Raw genomic sequence first — 22,884 nt, forward strand, 5'->3', positions numbered from 1 at the left:
TTCAATATTCAGGCATATCTTTTGCAGACTATTTTTCAAAATAGATGTCTATACTGATCAAACCTTGTAATACTGCAGTCAAGGGGAGGCAATGGCCATAGTGGTTTTACAGCTGGACTATTAATCCAGAAACTCAGCTCATATCCTGGGATCCAGGTTCAAATCCAGCCATGGCAATAAAAACATCTGGAGTTAAAAATCTACTGAAGACCATGACTCCCTAATGTCCTTCAGGGAAGGAAGCCTGCCATCTTCGCCTCGTCTGGCCTCCATGTGACTCTAGACTCCAGACCCACAGTAATGTGGTTGACTCTGTGGATGAGCAATGAAAGCTGCCCTAGCCAGTGATACCCACATTCTATGAATGAATTTTTTTACAAAGTCCCAGAAGTAAAAAGACCAAAAGAGTGAAATCTGAATTGTTGCACCTGCGAGCTGGAGTGCACAGTATAGTATGATCCCATGCTGAACAAGTCAGATCCTGTCAGGAACCTGGATGGATAAACCATATTTTGATTTATTTTGGCTCTAACAAAACTGAAACCTTAGCATGCAATGCTGTAGATATTGCTTTAACAATAAACCAGAGGTTTGTTACAAATGAAAAGATAAAACAGAATGATCCAAACAATCTACTTATAATACAAGATCAAAGATTTTAAGCATAGAGTAAAAGCGTAATCCCATTAAACCCAAACACTCTTTTACAAATTGAAAAGAAGCAAAATAGCTTTTGTATAACATCTAAAACAAATTCTGGCACAGTATTTATAAAACCACACAAAAGTTACTCACACCAGCAGCCCTGCTATCTAACACAACAGTAAGTTTAAGTCACTTGTGATTTCAACAATTAGACTGGAACGGCAGATAGCTGCTTCCTGGAGCTATTGTTTACAACTGCTTACTCAGCTTCAAGATTTTATCACAGAACCTCTGGCCTATGACTAATACTGACTCTTCACTCTATGATATGGAAGTGCCGCTGTTGGACTGGGGTGGACAAAGTTAAATATTACACAACACCAGGTTATAGTCCAACACGTTCATTGGGAAGTACAAGCTTTCGGAACGCTGCTCCTTCATCACATAGCTAGTGGAGCATGATCATGGGGCACAGAATTTATAGCGAAAGGTCATAGGGTCATACACTGATGTGATATATCGAACAAACCTAGATTGTTGTTAAGTCTTTCATCTTTTAGAATGGGTTGTAGTTTTCAATTGATTAATATACAAATCCCAGAACTTCTTTCATGTCAGATTCCCGAGATAACCTAAGGTTTTATAAAAAAAGGTAACATAAATTCTGTGTCCCATGATCCTACTCCACTAGCTACCTAACGAAGGAGTTGGCAGGGCATGATGGGCTGAACGGCCACCCCTATGGTCCCATAGAATTCTGTAAATTGCCAGCTGAGATTCACAAATTAGGCTTCGTAGCCTGTGGAACTATGGCAAGGGGAAGGTGATCGCTCTCATATGAAAGAATGGGTGGAAACTGACTTATTAATTCTATGACAAGTACAGCAAGGTCAAGGAGTCAGTGAAATGAGGAAAGAGAAGCTGGGTTGTTTTTCCTGACAAGTTTCTTGTGCTGCTATTTTGAATGATGTGAAGGTGTCGGTGTTGGACTGGGGTGAACAAGGTTGGAAGTCACACTACACCAGGTTATGGTCCAATAGGTTTGTCTGGAGTTGTGAGCTTTTGCAGGTAGCTAGTATTAATGAATCGAAACCTGCAACCCATTCTAAAAGATGAAAGACATAACAGCAATCTAGGTTTATCCATCAGTGTATGTCCCTATAAACTTTTGCCATAAATTCTGTGCCCTATGATCCTGTCCCACTGGCTACCTGATGAAGGAGCAGCGCTCCGAAAGCTTGTACTTCCAAATAAACCTGTTGGACTATTACCTGGTGTTGTGCGAATTTTAACTTTCTTCGCTCTAAGATAATTTAGTAAAGTATATATATCTTTATTACATCACAATATATCCCTTGCTCCTCAGCAGCGTGTTTCTACTCTGCCTTCCTTTTCCAAGGACTTCATAGAACTGCCCCATTCAAAGTCAAAAGTGAGACTAAAGCTCTCTCTCAGTTACAGACATTTGCTTTATTCTTAAAGAAAGTCCAAATCTCTCTAATTTACCTTGAGGTCCCATTATTTACCATGCTAGGTTGCAAAACAACCTGAAACAAATAAAAGTCCATTACTGGTGCACATTGCCTAGTAATTCTAAAGCTAGTTCTCCGCAAATGTTTTTAAACAAAATCACATTGATGACAGAAATATTTACAAGTTAAATATTAACTTCAGACACATGGAAAACCCATCAGCTAATAACTCAAAAACAGAAAGCCAAACTCACATTAAAAATTAGATATAACTCCCACAGTTTACATCATTGGTACAATGCACAGCTTGGGAGAAAATGTTTATTAGACTTTGACCCCATGTCGCTAGAAACAGTGTACTGGTAGCCACAGCAGATAGCAGTGGACTGTGGGTAGGGCTGGGTCTGCATCTTCCAGGACTTTGTTGTAGTTATAAAAATGCTATCAAGCAAAGAATATTCCTACAGTTCTGATCCCCTTCAATCCCTAACACGTTCCCCATGGCCTATCCATGCTACATCATGCTGCTTCATGCTCCCCACTCACCTCAAAGCATTTCACACACTCAATGCTAACTTTCCTCCCTATCCACCACTTGCCTTTCATACTCTACATGCAAACTTATGCCCCCGCCCCCCAACCCCAACCAACCTTCATTGTCTTTTAAAGCCTCTACTTCAACTTAGCACCAACTTGCCCATGCTCCACCACCCTGTACACTTACACCCTCCACGATAATTCACCCAGTATCCACCATGGACAGACCTCAGTACCAATGCTGAGGTGAAATGAAATAAAGTATCTTTTGAACTCAGCATTTTAAAACATTCTCATTGATTTAAAAAAAATCATTATTTTTAACTCCCTTCAATTGCTTAAACCCATGTAAAACCAAAGATTTATATTTGCAGCTTCATATCAGAGACTTTATAAGTTATTAGAGCTGTTAACTTGTGACGTGACAGGTATCCCACAGTGATAATGAGAGAATGTGGACTCAGTCCTGTAGCATAAGTTCTGTAGGGATAGCACACAGTGTTCTATCATTGGAGTGAAATAGCAAGGATTGACTTTTTAAAATGCTTTGATAGCTTGACAGTTCCGCCCCCAATTTATAGACTTGTAACGCATATTCACTACTACTTTTTTAAAATCTCCAAGGGCACTGAACTGCAAAAAGGTATCCTACTTCTCCAAATACATTTGGTAGTTTAGGATCTTCTCCTGATAACTTAAAAGTGCACAAGTTATATTTCTCATTCCTTGCTTTCAAAAATGAGATCTGCCCTGAAGGCAGCTGGAAAACAAAAACAGAAATTGCTGGAGAAACTCAGCAGGTCTGGCAGTATCAGTGGGGAGAAAACAGAATTAACATTTCGAATCTGGTGACCCTTCATCACAACTGGTTCTGCTACAACCTGCTGAGTTTTGCCTGCTATTTCTGTTTTTGTTTCAGACTTTAGTGTCCACAGTGCTTTGTTTTCTTGCAGTTTTATGTATGCAGTTGCCCCTCCAGACTGTGTCTATCCAAAGTGCAACTCATCCCATTCCCACGTCATGACACTGTAGGAGCCCTGGCTGGAGACGGTACATCTGGATTTCGACTCCAGTCCCATTTTGTTTAAGTTCAAGACTGCATTTGACCTGGTGAAAACTCAGACCTAAGTTTTAAGTGTTAACAACAAATGCTATTTTAAGGATAGTGTAGTAAATTTGTGTTATTTTACCAAGTCATTTTAACACAGCTGAGGTATGAGATACTGTCCCCAGATCGCATTATGGATCCACAGCAGCTTGATCTAAGTTTGGGGAAATGAACAGATGAATGAACAGTTGTTTTAACATACTTTATGTTAGTAATGGGTGACACATTCTAAGTTTTTATATCTTATTACTGTTAATCTACAATAAATACCATGACTTTGAAAGGTAACTGAAAAAGGTATAACACGATAAAACAGAATATTTCAAAATTTAATTTCTGATCAGAAATTGGAGAATTCTTGGCTTTCAGTATGCTTACTGAAAATATGTCCAGAATTCTACCTGACCTCCATTGCAGATTAATACCCATTTTCATTAACAAATCAGATGTAGTATATATTGTAATGAAATGGTTTGTAATCTAATTTAGTGCTAATATAGCACTTAGCAGTTTGATTTCTTGGTGGCCTGTCTCAAAGTAGACTTCTCCTCTAGGCTTTAACTCTAATAATGTGAGCAAGTTTCCAAAGCGCCCTTTCTTGTGTCATAGCTATCTAATAAGTAGCAAGCAATTGAGTGTTTGTTCCTGTATTGAGCAGTGGAAATGAGATGCAAATAAGGCTAAGCATCAATCACAGAGAGAAGGCCTTGGTGCATTAGAATGGACCTGACTTTAGACATGAAAAGCAACATTCTAATTTCATTTTCGACCCAATATCATATACCCACTAACCACTTTGAAAACAACTTCTTATAAACCTCAGGGCTAACATAAACAAGTAGCACAACATGTAAATATAAACAGAAATTGCTGCAGTTCTTCCTTGATGTTGGTTCAATGAAAAACACCAAAGTTACATCCAAGAATGAAATACAACTTAGATATATGATGGCAAAAGGCATGACTTGTGACTGTAAGGCCAAAAGCATTAATATGAAGCTGAAAAAACCACCAAGTACAATCACAACAGTGGAGTATTCCACTCTAATAATGTGAGCGTCAGACTCAAAAAGGAGGAGGATGTGAAGAGGATAACAATTTTATAAATAGGAGTAATGTGGAGGATGCTCACAATGAATGAATGAATGGAAAGACAAATAAGTGGATGAAATCAAGGTTCAGGAATAAGACTGCTGAGGTATAGTTAGAGAAAAAAAAGGTAGTCATGTATGAATTCTGGAAACAGAAACTTAACAGACTTATCTTGATGACAACTGGAGGAGAAATTGAAGGTAATGGTAGAAGGGGAGAAAGAAATATGAGGATGGTGAATAATGTTGAGATGTGAACTGAGGGATTGAATAATCCAACAGCTCCATGCAGGCTAAAGTAAAGAATTACAATTGTAGCTAATAGCAGTAATAAATTTCATTATATGTACATTGAAGGAATACCTTGCATTTTTATATCATTTTATAATATACTTGGGATGTCACAAAGCACTTAACCGTTAAGTCAAATGTTTTTTTAATTAGTCATCATTATTATATTAGCAAACATAGCTGACCATTTGTGCACATCAAAGTTTCACAAGCAGAACACGAAATTACAATTTGGTCATCTTGCTTTATTTTTGAGAGAAATTTGGCCAAGACCCTGGGAGAATTCTCAACACAATGGTCCCACAGAGTCTTTTATGTTCATCAGCCAGTGAATCAACCATAATTTAATGCCTCATCAAAAACAATGCAACTCCAACAATGTAGCACGATCTCAGTATTGCAATGAAGATTAAAAGACTGGAAAATAAACAGAGAAAGCAAGTCACTTTAGCTGTTCTCAGGATACATGATGAAAACTTTGCACTGGATTTCAAATGCACTCAAGGTCACATATCTTTTTTATAGATATTTTTCTTGAAAAAAGAAGATTTTTGAAATTTTTTACAAAATTACAAAAATAGTACAAACTAGTGTATTCTGCTTTACAATATAATAATAACACCAATATAGAATAAAAGAAAACTACTAATCTATTCTACAAACTATCCAAACATAAAATAGGATATCCTGCATTACTAACAATAACCAAAAGGAGAAAAGAAAATAAATAAGTAAATAAATAATTAGATACATACTTAAAATAAATTTATATCAAGTCATAACAAAACCCATTTTTATATGGGATTCCTCCTCCCAGGGGCCTCCGAACCAGCCAGAACTATTACCACAGCTAAGCAAAGGCCTTGAATAATATGGCCAATATATCTGTGTCAATGAAGTTCAAAAAGAGCTGCCAGGTTCTTTAAAATAATTCCGTTTTTTGGTGCAACATATTTATAAGGAAGTCAAGGGGAATATATTCCATGACTATTCTATGCCAGTTTGAAGGTCCTGGGGGACACTCAGATGCTCAATTCACTAAAATGTTTTTCCTCGCACAAAAGGAAAGGATAGTGATAATTTCCTCCCGTTTACATCCAAAGAGAGGAAATTTTGAGAGGCTAAAAGTAGAGACACTGGGTCCAACCCAATCTCCGTACCCAAAATCTTTGGCAGAGCATTTGCTACTCTGTCCCAGTATCTACGGACCTTATGGCATGTCCACAGACAATGCGTGAAGATACCAACTTCTATTTTGCATTTAGGACACATTTGAGATGTTCCTGCCTTGAACTTTGCAAGTTGCTCAGGTGCCATGTGAGCCCTATGAAGTATCTTCAATTGGATAGCCTGAGTTCTGATACAGATAGAGATCTTTCTTGCACTTTCCCAGATGTCGTCCCAAATATCTAAGGAGATTTTCATCTCCAATTCTTGACTCCAGGTTTCATATATCCATTCCATGTCCTTCATAGTGTGTGGTAGAGAGTACTGACAGAGGGCGGACCCATCGGCCGAAGCACTCTCCTTTCCCTATCCAATTTATAAAAATTAATTATCAATGTGGTCTTCTTTTGTATGAAGTCTCGTACTTGAAAATATCAAAAAAGGTTCTTGCTAGCCAGCCCAAACGTCTGACGCAGCTGTTCAAAGGACATCATGACCTCCCCATCGAAGAGCTCTCCCAAACAAGAGATACCTCTGGACTCCCAGATTTTGAATACAGCATCAGTCAGCCCTGGCTAGAATCCCAACGTTCCCACTATAGGGGTATAAGGAGAGGTTTTTTTGTAGGTTGCCCTCATCCTGTCGCATTATCCTTCAGACTTTGATTGTATTTAATACAATAGGATTTTTACAATGATCCATAATAATTCTCATCTTTTCTATAAATAGTAGATTGATAAGGGGACATTTTGCGTGGGAGGTCTATGTATCTAACTAGATTGATTGTGGGTCACAAGAGACCCAATCAGCCACGTAAGATAACAGAGAGCTCAATTGGTACCTCCTGAAATCCAGAAAATCCAGCCTTCTCCTTACTTGTGGAAGCTGCAGCTTTACTAATTTAATAAGGGGCTGTCTATGATTCCAAATAAAGGAGCCAAGCCAACCATCAAGCTTACGCAACACCTGCCTTGGCAGCATCAAGGGGAGCATTCTCATGGGGTATAAAAGACGAGGTAGGATATTCATCTTGACCAAAGCTTCTACCTAGCCAGGATATCGGGAGATCTTCCCAGGGCCGAAGGTCCTGTCTTATTTTCTCTAATAAGTATGTATAATTGGCTTTATATAGCTGACCAAATACCAGAGTAATAAAGATACCTAAGTAAAGAAAACCTCCCAATGACCAGCGAAAGGGAAAACAGGATCCATTCGGAAAATTGGATATATTGGCATGACCTCCCAGCAGCATGGCCTCCAATTTCATAAAATTGATTTCGTAACCTGAGAGCATACCAAGTAAGTTAACCACTTGAATTAAGCGGGGCACAGATGCCAATGGATCATTGAAGAAAAGGAGGGCACATCCGCATAGAGAGTAGTTTTGTGCTTACCAATCCAACCTCCGGAGCCATTATATTAGGGTCAGCACATATAGCTTCCACCAGTGGTTCAATCACTAGCATAAATAATAATGGTGAGAGAGGACATCCCCGATGACAACCTCTACCAACGCCAAAGCTATCTGAACTTAAACCGTTGGTGATCACTGCTGCTTTGGGATCATTATATAAAACTGAAACCCATTTAGTAAAGACCTCTCCAACACCAAACCGTTCCAGTGTATAAAAGAGATATGGCCATTCTATCCGATCGAATGCCTTCTCTGCATCTAGGGAGACAACTAGACCCGGTATCACTCCCTGCTGGCAGGCTTGTACCATATTTAAGACTCTTCTAATGTTATTAGTTGATCTGTGACCCTTTGTAAATTCCATCTGGTCCTCTTTTATAACGAATGTTAAATCCTCTCTAGTCTTAATGCTAACATCTTTGAGAGAATTTTAAAATCCACATTCAACAAGGATATAGGTCTATAGGAAGAGCAGTCATTTGGGTCCTTTCCCTTCTTAAGAATGAGAGAAATATTTGCTTCTCTCAGAGGAGGCGGGAGGCAGCCCTGACTTATGTGAATAATTATACATATTTATAATTGGTCTGACCAATTCCTCTATAAATTCTTTATAGAACTCAGCCCAGAGTCCGTCTGGTCCGAGCGCTTTGCCACTCTGGAGGTGCCTCACCGCCTCCTGTACTTCCTGGCTTGTCAGCGGGGCATTCAAGAGCGACATCTGCTCTGAAGTTAGGCCCAGGAGGGCCAGGTTTTTAAAAAAGACTCTATCTTCCTCATTCTATCCTCACAGTCCTGCGACTTATACAATTCAAAATAAAACTTCCTAAAGGCTGCATTGATCTTTTTACGATCACAAGTCAGACTACCAGCACTCTCTCTTACAGACGGAATGGCTTGGGGAGCCTTTTTCTTTCTGGCAAGTTATGCTAGATACCTGCCACATTTGTTGCTGTATTCAAATAACCTCTGCTTCACAAATAATATCTCCCTCTTTGCTGTTTGAGTAAGTGCGGTATTCAAAGTTGCCCTAAGGGCTGTGATTCGCTGTAGTTTAGTAATGGAGGGCCTAGCAACATACGCTATCTCATCCGCCTTCAGGCAAACCTCGAGCAGACGCTGTTACTCTCCCTTTTGTCTTTTCCGGGTCGCGGAATATGAGATAACCAAGCCTTGTGCTTATGCCTTCGCAGTCTCCCACATCACCGAAGGGTTACTGGTCGTGCCTGAGTTGATATCCCAGAAGGTTTTAAATTCCTGTGAGAAATATTTTATGAACTTACTATCCTTCAACAGGAAAGGGTCCATACTCGAATGTTGGGAACCTATCTCATCATTACTGGTCTTAACCTCCATATATACTGTGGCATGGTCAGAAATAGTTATATTACCTATTTTACAAGACAATAATGAGTTCGAAAGGGTTGAGGGGAAAAAAAACATATTGATTCTGGTATTGCACTTGTGTTGGGTAGAATAAAAAGTAAAGTCTGTACCCTCAGGGTGAAGACACCTCCATACATCTACCAGCCTCAATTCCCTACTCAGATCCACCAACTGCCGAGATCTCAAAGATATGCCCGCAGAGCTCTTAGGTATCATGTCTGTCTCTGGGTCAATAATACAATTAAAATCTCCCCCTATAGTTGTGTGGCGCACCCCGAGAGCCATCAACTTGGAGAACACTTCAATTAGAAATTTAAAAGGGTGTGCCGGGGGGTTGGGGGGGGGTTGCAATAGAGATTCAAAATCCCATATTCCTCTCCATATATTAGGGTTTTAATTCATATATACCATTCAGACTCATCTTTTATCTGGCTTAGCATTTGGAAGGGAAGATTCTTCTGAATAAGAATTGCTACTCCCCTATTTTTTGAGAGGAATGATGAAAAGAACACCTGGCCAAATCCACCCTGTTGCAGCTTTGAAAGCTCCTTATCAAGTAGATGTGTGTCCTGTAGAAGGGCTACATCAACCCTCTCTTTTTTTAAGACTGGATATCTTTTTCCTTTTGTTTGGTGAGTGGCTTCCCTTGACATTCCAGGTGCACCACCTAAACGAATGACTAGCCATGATCGTTCAAGCAAGCCCAAGACCTCCCAGAAGGAAGAACAAAGACATTGAATAAAAACCAAAAATGATTTACACATAAAAATACTCTTTAAAATAGCTAAATCAAAACAACTAAGACCTACACCTAAAAATAAATAACATAAAACATACTTAAAAGGAGACTTTCCCCCTTGTTCACAGAAGGCACTACTACCTTCCAATAATCCCACCATAACACTTCCCAGCTAGAGCCCTTGGCTCATGCATTACAAAGTAGAGTAAATAAATTCCAATATCTTATAAAACAGAAGTTAAAAGTGGGCAACCCCCCCACCCCCACCCCCACATACTATCACCTAGATACACTTAGCAAAACAACACAAGATGAAATTATATAAAATTATAAAATTACAATTCCAGCAAGTATTAAGCAACCAAATAAAAAACCCCACTCAGAAACATCCCCCATAATCAATTAAACTGCGCGAGCTGTAGATAAGAGTCCAAAGAAAGGATAACGAACAAGCCCCTCATCCCCAAGAAAAGATGGAGAAGATAAAGAGGAAGAAAGTAGGAGGAAAAATCAAAAGTAAAGTCATTATCCATACAGTTCAAGTCCCGCAGTCTATTTGAGGGCATCCTTTTACTTTTTCCGGTGATCTGAAATTATATACAGATCCTCCATGACTAAAGTGCAGTGTTGCCGGATATTGCATAGAATATTGAATATTGAATATTTAAATCCCTCAGACGCTTCTTTGCTTCATCAAATGCCTTCCTCTTATGGACCACAACCAGAGAGAAGTCCTGGAACAACATTATCCTGGAGCCCTTGTGCATCATGGCATGGGGGTCCTTTCCCAAGATTCTGGAGGCCTCCAGCGGCATTTATTTTTCCCTGTAATGTTAAAGTCGAACTTGGACCAGGCGGGGGCTCTGGTCCGACCGGGGCCTGTGCACAGCAACCCGGTGGGCTCTGCTCAACCCGCATTCAGCCCAGCTCTGACTCCAATTTTAGCAGCTGTGGGAGCCATTGCTCCGGGAAATCCACAAGCTGGCCTTCCTCCTCCTGTTCGGGAAGGTGCAGAAACTGAATATTTTTCCAATGATCTCAATTTTCGAGGTCATTGATTTGTTCCTCTAAGGTCCGGACACGACGTTCCAGATCCCGGACCTGTCCGATTGATGACTCAGCAGTGGTCTCTGAGGCCGCTGCCTGTTTCTCCGCCCCTCCGACACGCTGCCCAAGCTTCTCGATCTCTCAGTCATGCTTCTGCAGCATGACTGAGATCGACTCCCACCTGGACCGGGTCTCTTCGATGGACGCATCAATCTTCTCTCAGAGTTTAATGAACTCTGAAATTTAGGCTCGCCTCTGCAGATAAGTCCCCTGGGGCGGCCATGGATGTCTCTGTTGCTTCGGGGTGGGTAGGAGAATGTGTGGGGAGGTCCCTGCCTGCTGCAAACTGCGAAAGCCTTTGCCTTTGGTCATTTTAAAATGCATTAAATTGCCAAAGTTTGATGCAGAATGGTCAAGACTGCTGAGCAAGAACTATTTTAAACAATTTAGCAGGTGAGGTGAGGGTGGGTACCCCACTTTGCCTGAGTCTTGGGCAGAGCTCTGCAGATTCAGACTTACTGGGTCACTGCCATCTTTGATCTCAAGATCACATATCTTAAAGTTCTGATGCTGCTAATGCTTTTAGTGGTGTATATCAGCATTTGCGCAATCATTGCTGGATTGCCATAGATTGACATTGTCAAGGCTGAAAACACAAATAGTAAAGAAACATTTCGATCTATTGAAATTGTTACAAATTCAGGATTCCCATACATTTAGACAGCACTCTCTACGAGCCCAGATATATAAACTACAGTCAGAGTGAACAGAGGATTAAAGCACAAAAATGAATTGCATTTATATCATACATTTCACTACCTCAGGGCACTGCATAGTATTTTACACACTATAGTATACTTTTTGAATCATCAATGTTATATAATAGTGAATCTGGCAGTCAATTTGCACAGAAAGCCCTGTAAACAGCAATGAGAAATTTCTAGGTGTGATTATTAACTTTAGGAATAAATATTAGCCAGGACAGAAAGGATAATTCCTTGCTATCTGACCAAAAGAGCAGACGAATATCAGCCTCAATCACATGCTGATGTTTCAGGAGTGGGATGTGTTCTTTCAATTCTCTGAAATAGAAACTACAGTTACCATTGAATAATCTATTGTCTGCTATATGTAGACTTAGTGATAACCCAAGTAAGCAATCAGAGTGCAGGTTGTGCACGATAAACTCTTCAACAACATTGAAAATAAACAACAAGTCATATGTCTCATGCTAAAATTGTGGACCAGATTTACCATTTGAATTTCACATGGAAACAAACTTAGTGTGTTTAATTTGCACAATACTGTTTAGATGATAGTTGTTCACTAATTATTTCCAAATATAAAGTAACAAATATGTTCCACAGATCTTACGGAATGGTAAGCTGAGCACTGTAAATACACTTGAACATGGACCTCTGCATCATCTTAAGGATGTAGAAATACAATTACACTGAGTGAACCAGCCATCCTAATGCCAAGCCATACTCCTTAATTCTCTTAAATCTGGACTTGCTTCTTTGTAGAAAATGGAGTCATTTTTCAAGGGGCCAATAATTGTAGCATTCGCTGTAGTCAATGGAGCATGTGCAGTTTCCTGAACTATAATTTTCCTTGTTTAAGCCAGAAACAAAATCTAATAGTCTACGAAAAAGGCTTAAATTTCTTCATGGCAAACATCCCCATTATCGTTTCACTGATCAAGTATGGTAGGGGAACTTGAATAGGTCTTGATTACAGGCAATAATTAGACAGAGGCATTATCACTTTTGCTGGTACGTATTTCTCAGGCAGCGTTTTGTATTGCATAAAATTTGGACCCCTAACTAACAATAGATAAAATTCCTCCAGAAGCAATGAGAATATTTTATTTCAAAATCACTGCGTATTGGCCTGGGTATAATTTCACATAAACAAAGTATAATGCAAAAATATTTTTGGAACATGATACAAGGCAAGATTCTTTGTTTAATGCTTTAGTGCCAGTTAAATATGGGTCTGCTAAAAGTCGGATAGCTGAACTGAATCATCAATTAAATTGTGGAAATTCACATTAAGTCCCACGTTATACATAAATCTGTCTTTCTCTTTCAGACTCAAAGAAATCTCTTATGCATCTCTACGGTTCTCAGTGTTTTTCCTTATTCTTAAACAATGTGCACCAGTCATAGCCCATAGGATAACCAGACAGCAGAGTCTTAAACCATTTGATCACAACTACTGACTCCAAATGAAGAAGCAAAACTCCAGATGTCCTCTAATGCAACACATTGGAAATGGAGAAAGAGGGCACATAATAGTAGGAAGGTCAACATCAAAAATGAGAAATCATTAAAGCGTGGTACTTAAAGTCCCAGCTTTCTTGGCGTCCAAATTCTCTGCATTTTCACTTAATCCAGAAAATAAATTGCACAGAAGTTCAGGGATTTTGATTTTTAATGGATTGGTTCATGTTAACTGGACTATTTGCATGACAGACAACCACATCAAAATAATTAAGTTGACAAATGCACTAAAAACAATAAAAAGTAACAAAGCCTGTGCCATATCAATTATTCCTCCTCCCTTTCCTGAAATTCATAAGTTGATATTATTTTTAATTGGTTACTCCAAAGCTATTTCGCCTGTTTTATATATGCATTGTGCAAGCTCATCAAATGCACGGTTGTAAAGTTAGCCATTTTCCAGAATACATTGCTCTGACTCTGATGGGAGGAATGTATGGACAGTCAAGCCTCACTACACCACGAGTTGCGCCAGTTGATAAATGTTTTGATTCAATCAAAACTGACCATCTGTTTCCCTTTTGTATTGCTATCCAACATAAAAAAAAGAATTTCACCTAGCTTCCTTCATGAAATCAAAATAATCTGTTTCTTATAAAGCAAACCACTTTCTTAAAAACAGAAGCTATTACTGAAATTAGAATGACATCAACTTTTAATCCAAAACCAGACACATTCATATAACATAAAGGACAACAAAGATTCTGGAGAGATGATATTTTGAAAGAAAAACACCTTTATTGGCCAATGATCTGAAAAACAAAGGATAGCAAAAATACACAATGGATTGTAAAGGTTTCTACAGTACACCAAGACAAATATGGGTCCATTAAAAACAAAAGCTTGACACTATCTAGGACAAAGCAGCACACTTGATTGACATCACATCCACAAGCATCCACTTCTTCCATGACTAATGCCCTGTCACAGCAGTGTGTAATATCTACAAGGTGAATTGCAGTACCTCACTAAGGCTCCTTTGAGAATATATTCTGCAATCTTTACCACCTAGAAACACAAGGGCAGCCGATATATGGGAACACCACTACCTGAAAGTTGCCTTGCAAGCTACTCATCACCCTGACTTGGAAATATATCACCGTTCCTTCACTGGGTCAAAATACTGGATTTCCCTCCCGTCCCTAATGGGTCTATCTACACCACATGGACTGCAGCAGTTCAAGGAGGAAGCTCATCACCACCTTGTCAATAGCGACTAGGGTAAGCAATAAATGCAGCAACATTAACATCCCATCTGTGAATTAAAAACATCAGGAAAATTTGCAATACGAAATAGCGAAATGGCAGGAAAACTAAATGATTACTTTGTGTCTATTTTCACTAAGGAAGGTACAAGGAATCTCCAAGAGTGGAGATCCAAGTAATGTGGGATAAGCAGAAGCTAAAGGAAAATACTATCAGTAAGAATGCTGTACTAGAGAAATTAATGATGCTGAAAGTTAATAAGTCCTTGGAATTTGCTAGTCTACATTCCAGAGTATTGGGAGAGGTTGCTGCAGCGATAGTTGATGCATTGGTAATCATCTTTTAATATTCGATTTTGGAATGATTCCTGCAGTTTTGAAGCCTCTAAATGTCACCCATTATTTAAGAAAGGAGTAAGGGAAAAAACATAGGAAAGGTTAGACCTATCAGCCTTACATCAGTGGCAGGGAAAGTGCTTGACTCTATCAGCAAGAACTTGATAAATTGGATAAAAATTATTTGACTAACCTTTGCCAGCATGGATTTTTGAATGGAAATTCATGTTTGGTAAACTTGTTGGGTGTTTTTGAGGAAATTCTGAACACAATTGTTACATGAGAGTGGATAAGTATATTTGGATTTTCAGAAGGCTCTTGATGAGATCCACCACAGAAAGTTAGTTACCAAACCAAAAGAATATAGGAAAGGAGGTAATGTGGTAAAGGAGGTAATAAACATGGATTAAGGACTGGCTAAAAGACAGAAAGCAAAGAGTATGAATAAATGAGTCATTCTCGCATTGGCAGACTTTATCTAGTGGGATTCTGCAAGGATCAGTACTTGGGGCACCAACTGTTCACAATGTAACTCAATGATTTGGAGGTGGGGATCAAATGTAATATTTTCAAATTTGCAGATTACACAAAGCTAAACAGGAATGTGTGTTGTGAAGGAGATGTAAAATGTTTTCAAGGGAATTTGGACAGGCTTAGTGTTTGGAACAAAAAGACGGAAAAAAAATATAATGTGTAAAAATGTGAGGTTATCCCTTTTCGGGAGAACAGATGTGTAGAGTATTCCTTAAGTGGTGATAGGTTGAAAAGTGTGGATGTGCAAACAGATTTGTCAATAAGTCACTGATGGCTAACATGCAGGTGTAATAAGCAATTAAGAAGGCAAATGGAATGCTAGCCTTTATTGCAAGAGGACTTGAGTACAGGAGCAATGAAACCTTGCTTCAACTGTATAAAAGCTCAGTTAGATCGCACCTGAACTACTGCATGCAGTTTTGGTCTTCTTACCTCATCAAAGATATTATTGCAACAGGAGGAATGCAATGAAGTCTCACCAGATTTATTCCCACAATGGCAGGACTGTCCTAGTAAGAGAAATTGGGCAACTTGGGCCTGTAGTCTCTAGAGTTTCAAAGAATGAGAGGGGATTGCAATGAAACTTACAAAATACTGAATGGGGTAACTAGGTAAAATGTTTCTTCTGGCTGGTGGTCCAGAACCAAAGGGAACAATTTAAAAGTAAGGGGGATGTTACTTAGGACTGAAATAAGGACAACAAATCTTTTAGTTAGAGGGTGTTGAATCTTTGGATTCTCTAACCCAGAGGGTTGTGGAAGCTTGGACCTTGAGTTTACTTAAAGTAGAGGTTGATTTTCTTTTAAATTATCAACGTGCAAAAGGCTATGGGGATAGTGTGGGTAAAAGACATTGAAATGTTCAACTAGCCATGATCATATTAAATAGTGAAGCAGGCATGATGGACTGAATGGCTTATTCCTGTTTCTGTGTTTCTCTGTTCCTATGGATTCTCACAGACCACTGGGTTTCTGCTTGGTGAAAATGAATTGTTGACAGCTGTGTATCAATGATACAGCTTCCACACAAGGATTCAGTTTGGACGGAACTCAAGCTGGATCCAAGTCTTTAGAAAATGGCTACAGTCAGCTTTTCAGGTTTTACAAAGCAATCATCACATGAAATGTGGAAATGTTACCAGGTTCCCATGTACTTCAACTAAAGTGAAGGAAAAAGATTAGATGTGCGACCAGAGTGTGCTTTGAAGGACATTTCCTTCTTCTTAGACCTTCTAGATTTGTGAAATAACAAATCAAGCTCATTAAGAATTGCTAGGAAAAAATTAGCACAGGGCCCCAGAGTCTCTTCCAAAGGCAGGTATTCCAGCAATTCCAGCAACCCCATGTCTTATCTTCCTAAATTATTTGCTTAGCTGTTTTCCAAAGTCATTTGGCTATCTGTAATCATGACCCACATTTAACCATTGATCTCATTTACTATCCAGGGAACATTCAAACCCTTGGTAAAAAACGTTCTATTGATACAATTCTGACACAAGGAGACAGTCAAACTTTTGGACGCTGCACCAATATTCAACTGGCACTGATTTTTAGTCAATGTATTGAACTCTGAATCACAATTTTCTGATTGTGTTCAGTTCAGTTTTCACAATTCAGATTGATTACCACAATTTATTAATTCTGAGCAACTTTTTGTTAAAAGTAAATGCTGTTAAATAACCTGTTTTTGTAATTTAATTTCTTTCTTAATCATTGATGGAAGGTGCCCAGTGTACAGTACCCAAGGATACTGCAGTTTCAACCTAATTCTTCTCAATTGTTCATTATCTGAAATTCTATCTATCTCCCCTTAATCATGTTTAGTAAATTGAAACTATCCATCTGCACCATCCCCTTCACTGTCAATTTCACACACTCTCTACAGTGAATTAAAGCTGGATTGTGTGTATTATCCTTTTTTTGAGCTCTGTGAATTCGATGAAATTACCAAGCTAGTAAACATTAATTGGACCTCTGTCAAATTGTTACTTCCTTTATGTGGTGAAATTTACCTTGTTTGTTGGACTTTGCCAAAACTGTTTCATACTTTGATCTCAAACTGCTGATCAGTGTGATTTACTGCAAGATCACAGGAAAAGGAATAAGGGTGCTGTTGAGTTCGTTAAAAAGACTGCTCTTTTAACTTTCAAATGAATATGAAAGACATTCTATCATGCCAAACTAAAGAAAAAAACATTTGGCACATGTCTGCTGAGGCAATAATTGTTTTTCACTATACTCTAATCTGATTATTTGATCAGGACATCACATAAGGCAATATTGGAGTTACCACTCGCATTATAGACAGTTAGAATTCAACATTTTAAGGTCACTGATACAGAAATTAAGGCATTTTTAAAATAGGTATCTGTGTTTAAAGACATGGCTAACAAATGGAATTCACACATTTCGCAGTAAATCATCAATCAGTATGCTAGTGAAATTAGAAAACTGTAGCTACTGGTGGCTGCTTAATTACTTTTTTCCAGTGTCACATTTATTTCCTGTCTTAGAGAGTATTGCTAACAATTCAGGGTCTTTTGCTGGCTTCCACAAAGCTCAATATCATCATCACCATCATCTATCACTCTAATGTTACAAAAGCCAGAGCACACAGAACTGATTTAATCTATGTCAATAATTAGAATGACTGAAACTAAGCTTACTACATCACTAAAGACAACGAGATTGATCTACTGCTAGTAACAGTGGACAAGTGGACAGCCAAGTATTAATATTTTATTACCATTTTCATGTAGATCCTATATCAGACATGAAAATGCAGAGGAAAGAAAATCAGGGAGCTTTGATCAACAATGCGTTTTGGCTATGATCTTTATCTGAACAAGTCTACCGTGGCTATATATTCCAGGTTACAGAACATATCCATTATGTTCACTGGAGACCTTCGTACAAACCTGGCAACACATAACCACCTTGTTGATAATCTGTATTAATTAGTGAGAAATCTGTTTCAAATTCTAAATTACCATCACAGTCATAAAACATATAGTCAAGAAGGATCAGAACAGTAAAAACAATCATCAAAATAATATTTCTTAAATTAAGATTAGCAATGTTTATATCTGTTATCCTCCCACTCTCATTTTGTTTCATCCTTTTCCACATTATTTTGAAAATGAGCTGTTATTTTCATCCCCAATTTGTAGGCATTTGCATCTCTTACCAACCAAAAGCAAACATTTGGTAGTTAATTTCAATGATCAAATTGTACTTCATTTTAACTGTCAAATGTAGATTTTAGAATAAATCCTGGATTATAAATTGTTGCATATTATCAACCTTGAAAATTCCTTGGGAACAACGATAATAAAACACAAATATATTCAGGGGCTGCTGACTAAGAATGATAAGAAACATGGCTAGCTACCAAGATGCCTTGCTGGGTACAATCCAGAAGCTGCATTTTAAACTGCACCTGAAGCTGTATCCTTTGCTGATGGCAAGTTGTATTAATCATCCACCCAACCCATTGAAATACAGCCAAGCATAAAGTCCATGCACAGGCAAAAATCTGTGGGGTTTTATGGAAGCAGTTGGGAGTTAAGGAAATGTCACATTCAGGTAAGTATAACTCTTCTTTGAAATCAAATTGAAGTTTGAACTCATTTAGCCATCAATGAAGCACATCATGTTAAAGATCTAGTAATCAAAGAAGATTTTCAATGTTCACATGACACTCTTATCCTATAAAAGTCCATTCAAAACATAAAATGAAAGAGCTGTTCTTAATGCGGAAAGATTTTAAAATGTCAACTTAACAGAGCTGAGAAACTATTTTGTTGTGCTTGGCTGTTTGACCACATTTCCAAGACACCAAAACACATCTGGCTGATTCTCAAATTTGGGAGTCAGGTCATAGTCAGCTTTGTGGATAGAGATTTACTCAAATGAAGGATTTGATGGACAAAATTTAAAAGATCAAAGAGAATTGAGCATTTTCAGTTGCATGAATAATTCAGAATGCGAAGAACCCTGTGCCCAGTGGTATGTAACTAAACTCATTGCTTTTTTCTTTTGATTCACGCAAAAAATATTTTACATCTAACTTTCTTCTTTTCCTTCACTATATTTGATTCAAAAAGTGGAAAACATGTTTTCTTCATTTCCATTTTGCAGTGTCTAAAATGTCACTGCAGCAATTATTTCAGTTGCAAAATAATTGGGAATTATTTTTAAACACAAGCCAGGTCAGATCACTTCTTTATCTATTATAATTTAAATTACTTTACCTTCACACAGTTCTCTTTCAGTTTTCAAAGAATGAAGTGTCGGCTTTCTTCTAAACTTAACTGCTTTAAATTTGTTCTAAGCTCTCAAATTTTCATCATAAACATTTGTGTCATTTAAATTAATTTAATGACTCATATTTCCATATGAAATAAATTAGATAAAATGAGCAGTTGTATTCTCATTTCAAAGGTGTTTTATTTTTGTCTTTTTCAATTCAAATTCTACAATACAAGTGATTAATTGCATTGTATCCAGACAAAAGCCTGTGAACCAAGGCTCTACCACCAAATGTACTTTTATTATATGGAATTGCAATAAAGGCATTTTATCCTGTTATTAAACTGTGTGTATCAGTTACAACATTCTTTTCAACTATAATACAAGAGTTCTTCACACCTATTCGCTCCAGTTTTGAAAAACATTACAATCATCTAAACATACCAATTAGTAACAAAGACATTTTCATCCTGGAAGGTTTGCATCAGCACATTTTTATTGAAAAGGCTATGACTTTAAGCTACAGGGAAATGTTAATATACAGCAAAACAGATGAGCCAGCTAAAATTTATGAATAAAAATATTCTAAATCATACTGTTCCAATATTAGGCCCTTTTATACAGACCTTCTTTAATAATGCTCTATCATCTGTATCCTCATCACAGATCATTGCAAAACTTAAACCGAATGCTTAAATTGGGTCTGAACAATTTCACACAAGCCTATCTGGTCTGTAAACAACCTGCCTGGAATGTAATAACAAATCCATTCCGCCTCAGTGCATGTACACAAAATGCATCAGTACGTATGTACACACAAACATTAAGTGTGCACCTCTCTGCACTCCAGGTGTTCTTTCGTGTTTCCATGCTATACATCTCTATGATTCTATGTCTCTTCCTTTCCTTAATCTTTTTGCTTACATTTTTTTTCAGCACTCTTGCACAGTGGTAGGATTATCTATCTGGGATATTGCAGATTCAGACATGCTCTCAAAATTCAAATATAAAGCTTTCACAGGGCAAAGAAAAACTTTTACTCTAAATCTACTAAATTTGTACACACATCATCTTCGCCTAAAGGAGGGCCAGCTACTTAATTACCTTGTTGATGCATTATTAATTACTGTCCATTGCTTTGCTCTGACTCTTTGGATAATATCAAGCAGCCATTTTATCATGGGCTCTCCTGAAGGCTGTCTTTTTATGCATTTCCTGTTAAACATTAAAGGTCATCCTGGACAGAGCCACTCTGCTTCTGATCACTGATGCTGCGTTTAAAGTGTATTAATAGACATGGAATGACACAGACAACTGTGGCCTCCAGATGATTCATTGTGGAAGCCAATTATTTCATTCCCCTAGGCATTGGGGACATGTCTTGCTCAAAGGAGGCAGATGCAAATGGATAGAATTCTTGCAGCGGCGATTGATGGCTGCGTATGTCTAAGATTTCCATATTCGATGCTTGAACAAAAAGGAAGCAGCCAGTATTGCAGCCCAGCACTATCAGGGCGATTGAGTTCCCCTGTGCGTACAATCAAACCACCGTGAGGTTGCAGCCTGCCAATTAGGCAGTTCACTGAAAATTTCCACTTCTCCCAAAGTGCCTCCGAGCCACTGCGATTGTCTGTGCTATCCTCGCCCCCGCCCACCCCACTTCATCCATCAATATTTCCGAGAATCTGCCATCGGCAGCTTCCCTGTTCCTGCCCATCCACTAAGTATCCATCACTCAGCGCCTTCTTCACGTTGAGTAACAGCTAACACAGCTCGTCACTCAACTGCAACAATCTAACACCTTTAAAAACAAATGGCCACAAGCTTCCATCATGACTTCAACGCAACAAAACTCGCACCGGCTCCTGGTTATTACAAACTAAGAACGCTGCAAGACCTTCTTGGTTCCGTTTGTGCTGAAACGTTCACTGGTTATTTCTAATAAAAGATCACATCAAAATCAAATCACAGATCGGCCTGTATTTGAGCAAAAAAACCCCACAAGTTTCTAAGTCGCACACCTCCTCCAACTCCCAGGTACCAACAGTTTCTAAAGGACTCCTCTCAACAACTTCCCATCTAATGGTGCTTTTCCCGCTCCTCCTTAACTCCATTTCACAACACTTGGGCCATCAGCCCTTCCGTTTCCTCACCAAATCATCCAATTAAACTCAAAGTGCATTTGGACATAGGAGGATTGAACTTTTTGTACAATCAATCGACACAAAAAGTGGGGCACAGAAATCCAGCCTTCCTCTGCTTCTAGACAATCCGTTACATCTACACAAATAAACTGTCGTAGGTGGCAAGTGTGGTGGTAAGCGTTACAAAAAACACAGCTATCCTGCAGAAAGCTGACATGTGCATGCTACTGCTGTTTACCGCCTAAACCGAGACTGTTCTCCACCAGGGCGTGAGCAGTCTCAGAGTCATTGGGAAACAAGATATACCAGGGATGTTTCAGCGTCCTTTGGAAATGTTGTGATGTTGCAGTTAGCTCGCTGGACTGGGCTCTGAGTGCAGCCAGGGATTCCCGGCCGTGTCTTTCAGCACCACACGCCTTGGACAGCGAACAAAGGGAAAGCAGCCGGGGCTCCAGTAGGCAAACTCTTCATACATTCACTAAGCCTTGTCCTCCTCAGTTTAAAGAGGATTTTGGTCAGACACGGGCATTTATTTTCAATGAATGAATTTAGTGATTCATTGGGAGCGACGTGCAAAGACAGTCTCCTCTTAAAACTAAACAGCAGCACCGGTTAGCTTTAGATGGGGAGGGGGAATCCTTACCAAACATCTGAATGTGTCCTTTAGTGATGGGATTGAAGCTCCCACAGGCCAGCAGGATAACGTGGGTTTTAGTAGGCTCGGCCATGCTAGCTGGCTGTCTGGTTGTCGGCTGCTGTCTGCAGTGTCTGGAGGCGCCGCTCCCACTGTTTGCCAGCTCTAGCTGCCTCTCTGCTCACACTCACTGCGTCACCCATTGATTAGGAGGCAGCTCTTCCCTCTTTTATTTCTTTGTTTGCTATCCCCATTCGCCTGCTGAGTTTCACCACCCTCTTGTCTCTGGAGAGTCGTGTATCAGCTCCAGTTTACACCAGCGCAGCCGCTCATTGTAGTGGTTATGTTCTTGCTGCTGGGATCTGAGGGATTATTTTCGCTATTTAAATAACTTTCTATACTCCACCCCCCCACCCTCCCCTCCCCTCCAACAAACCCACCCCCATCACCAGAACCCCGCACCTCCTCCTCCTCCTCTGGTTTAGAATTCCGCATGTTTTATGACATATATTTTGTCTGAATCCGATTTTCTTTCAATCTGGTCTGCAGCGTTACAAATCCCAGATTTCACACTGCTGTTCCGGCTCTAACTGAAAATGAGC

General features: G+C 39.0%; 1 protein-coding gene across 1 annotated transcript in view; it reads right to left on the reverse strand.

The window, feature by feature from the left end:
* Positions 1–22,608, reverse strand: part of nmnat2 (nicotinamide nucleotide adenylyltransferase 2) — a 287,688-nt gene extending 265,080 nt beyond the window's left edge. The window contains exon 1 of the mRNA XM_072573940.1: positions 22,292–22,608. Within this exon, the coding sequence (XP_072430041.1) occupies positions 22,292–22,376 (85 nt within the window). The 5' untranslated portion in view covers positions 22,377–22,608. The remainder of the gene's footprint in view (positions 1–22,291) is intronic.
* Between the last annotated feature and the right edge of the window lie 276 nt (positions 22,609–22,884).

The sequence above is a fragment of the Chiloscyllium punctatum genome, chromosome 7 (assembly GCF_047496795.1).
Source record: "Chiloscyllium punctatum isolate Juve2018m chromosome 7, sChiPun1.3, whole genome shotgun sequence".
Classification (NCBI taxonomy): Eukaryota; Metazoa; Chordata; class Chondrichthyes; order Orectolobiformes; family Hemiscylliidae; genus Chiloscyllium; species Chiloscyllium punctatum.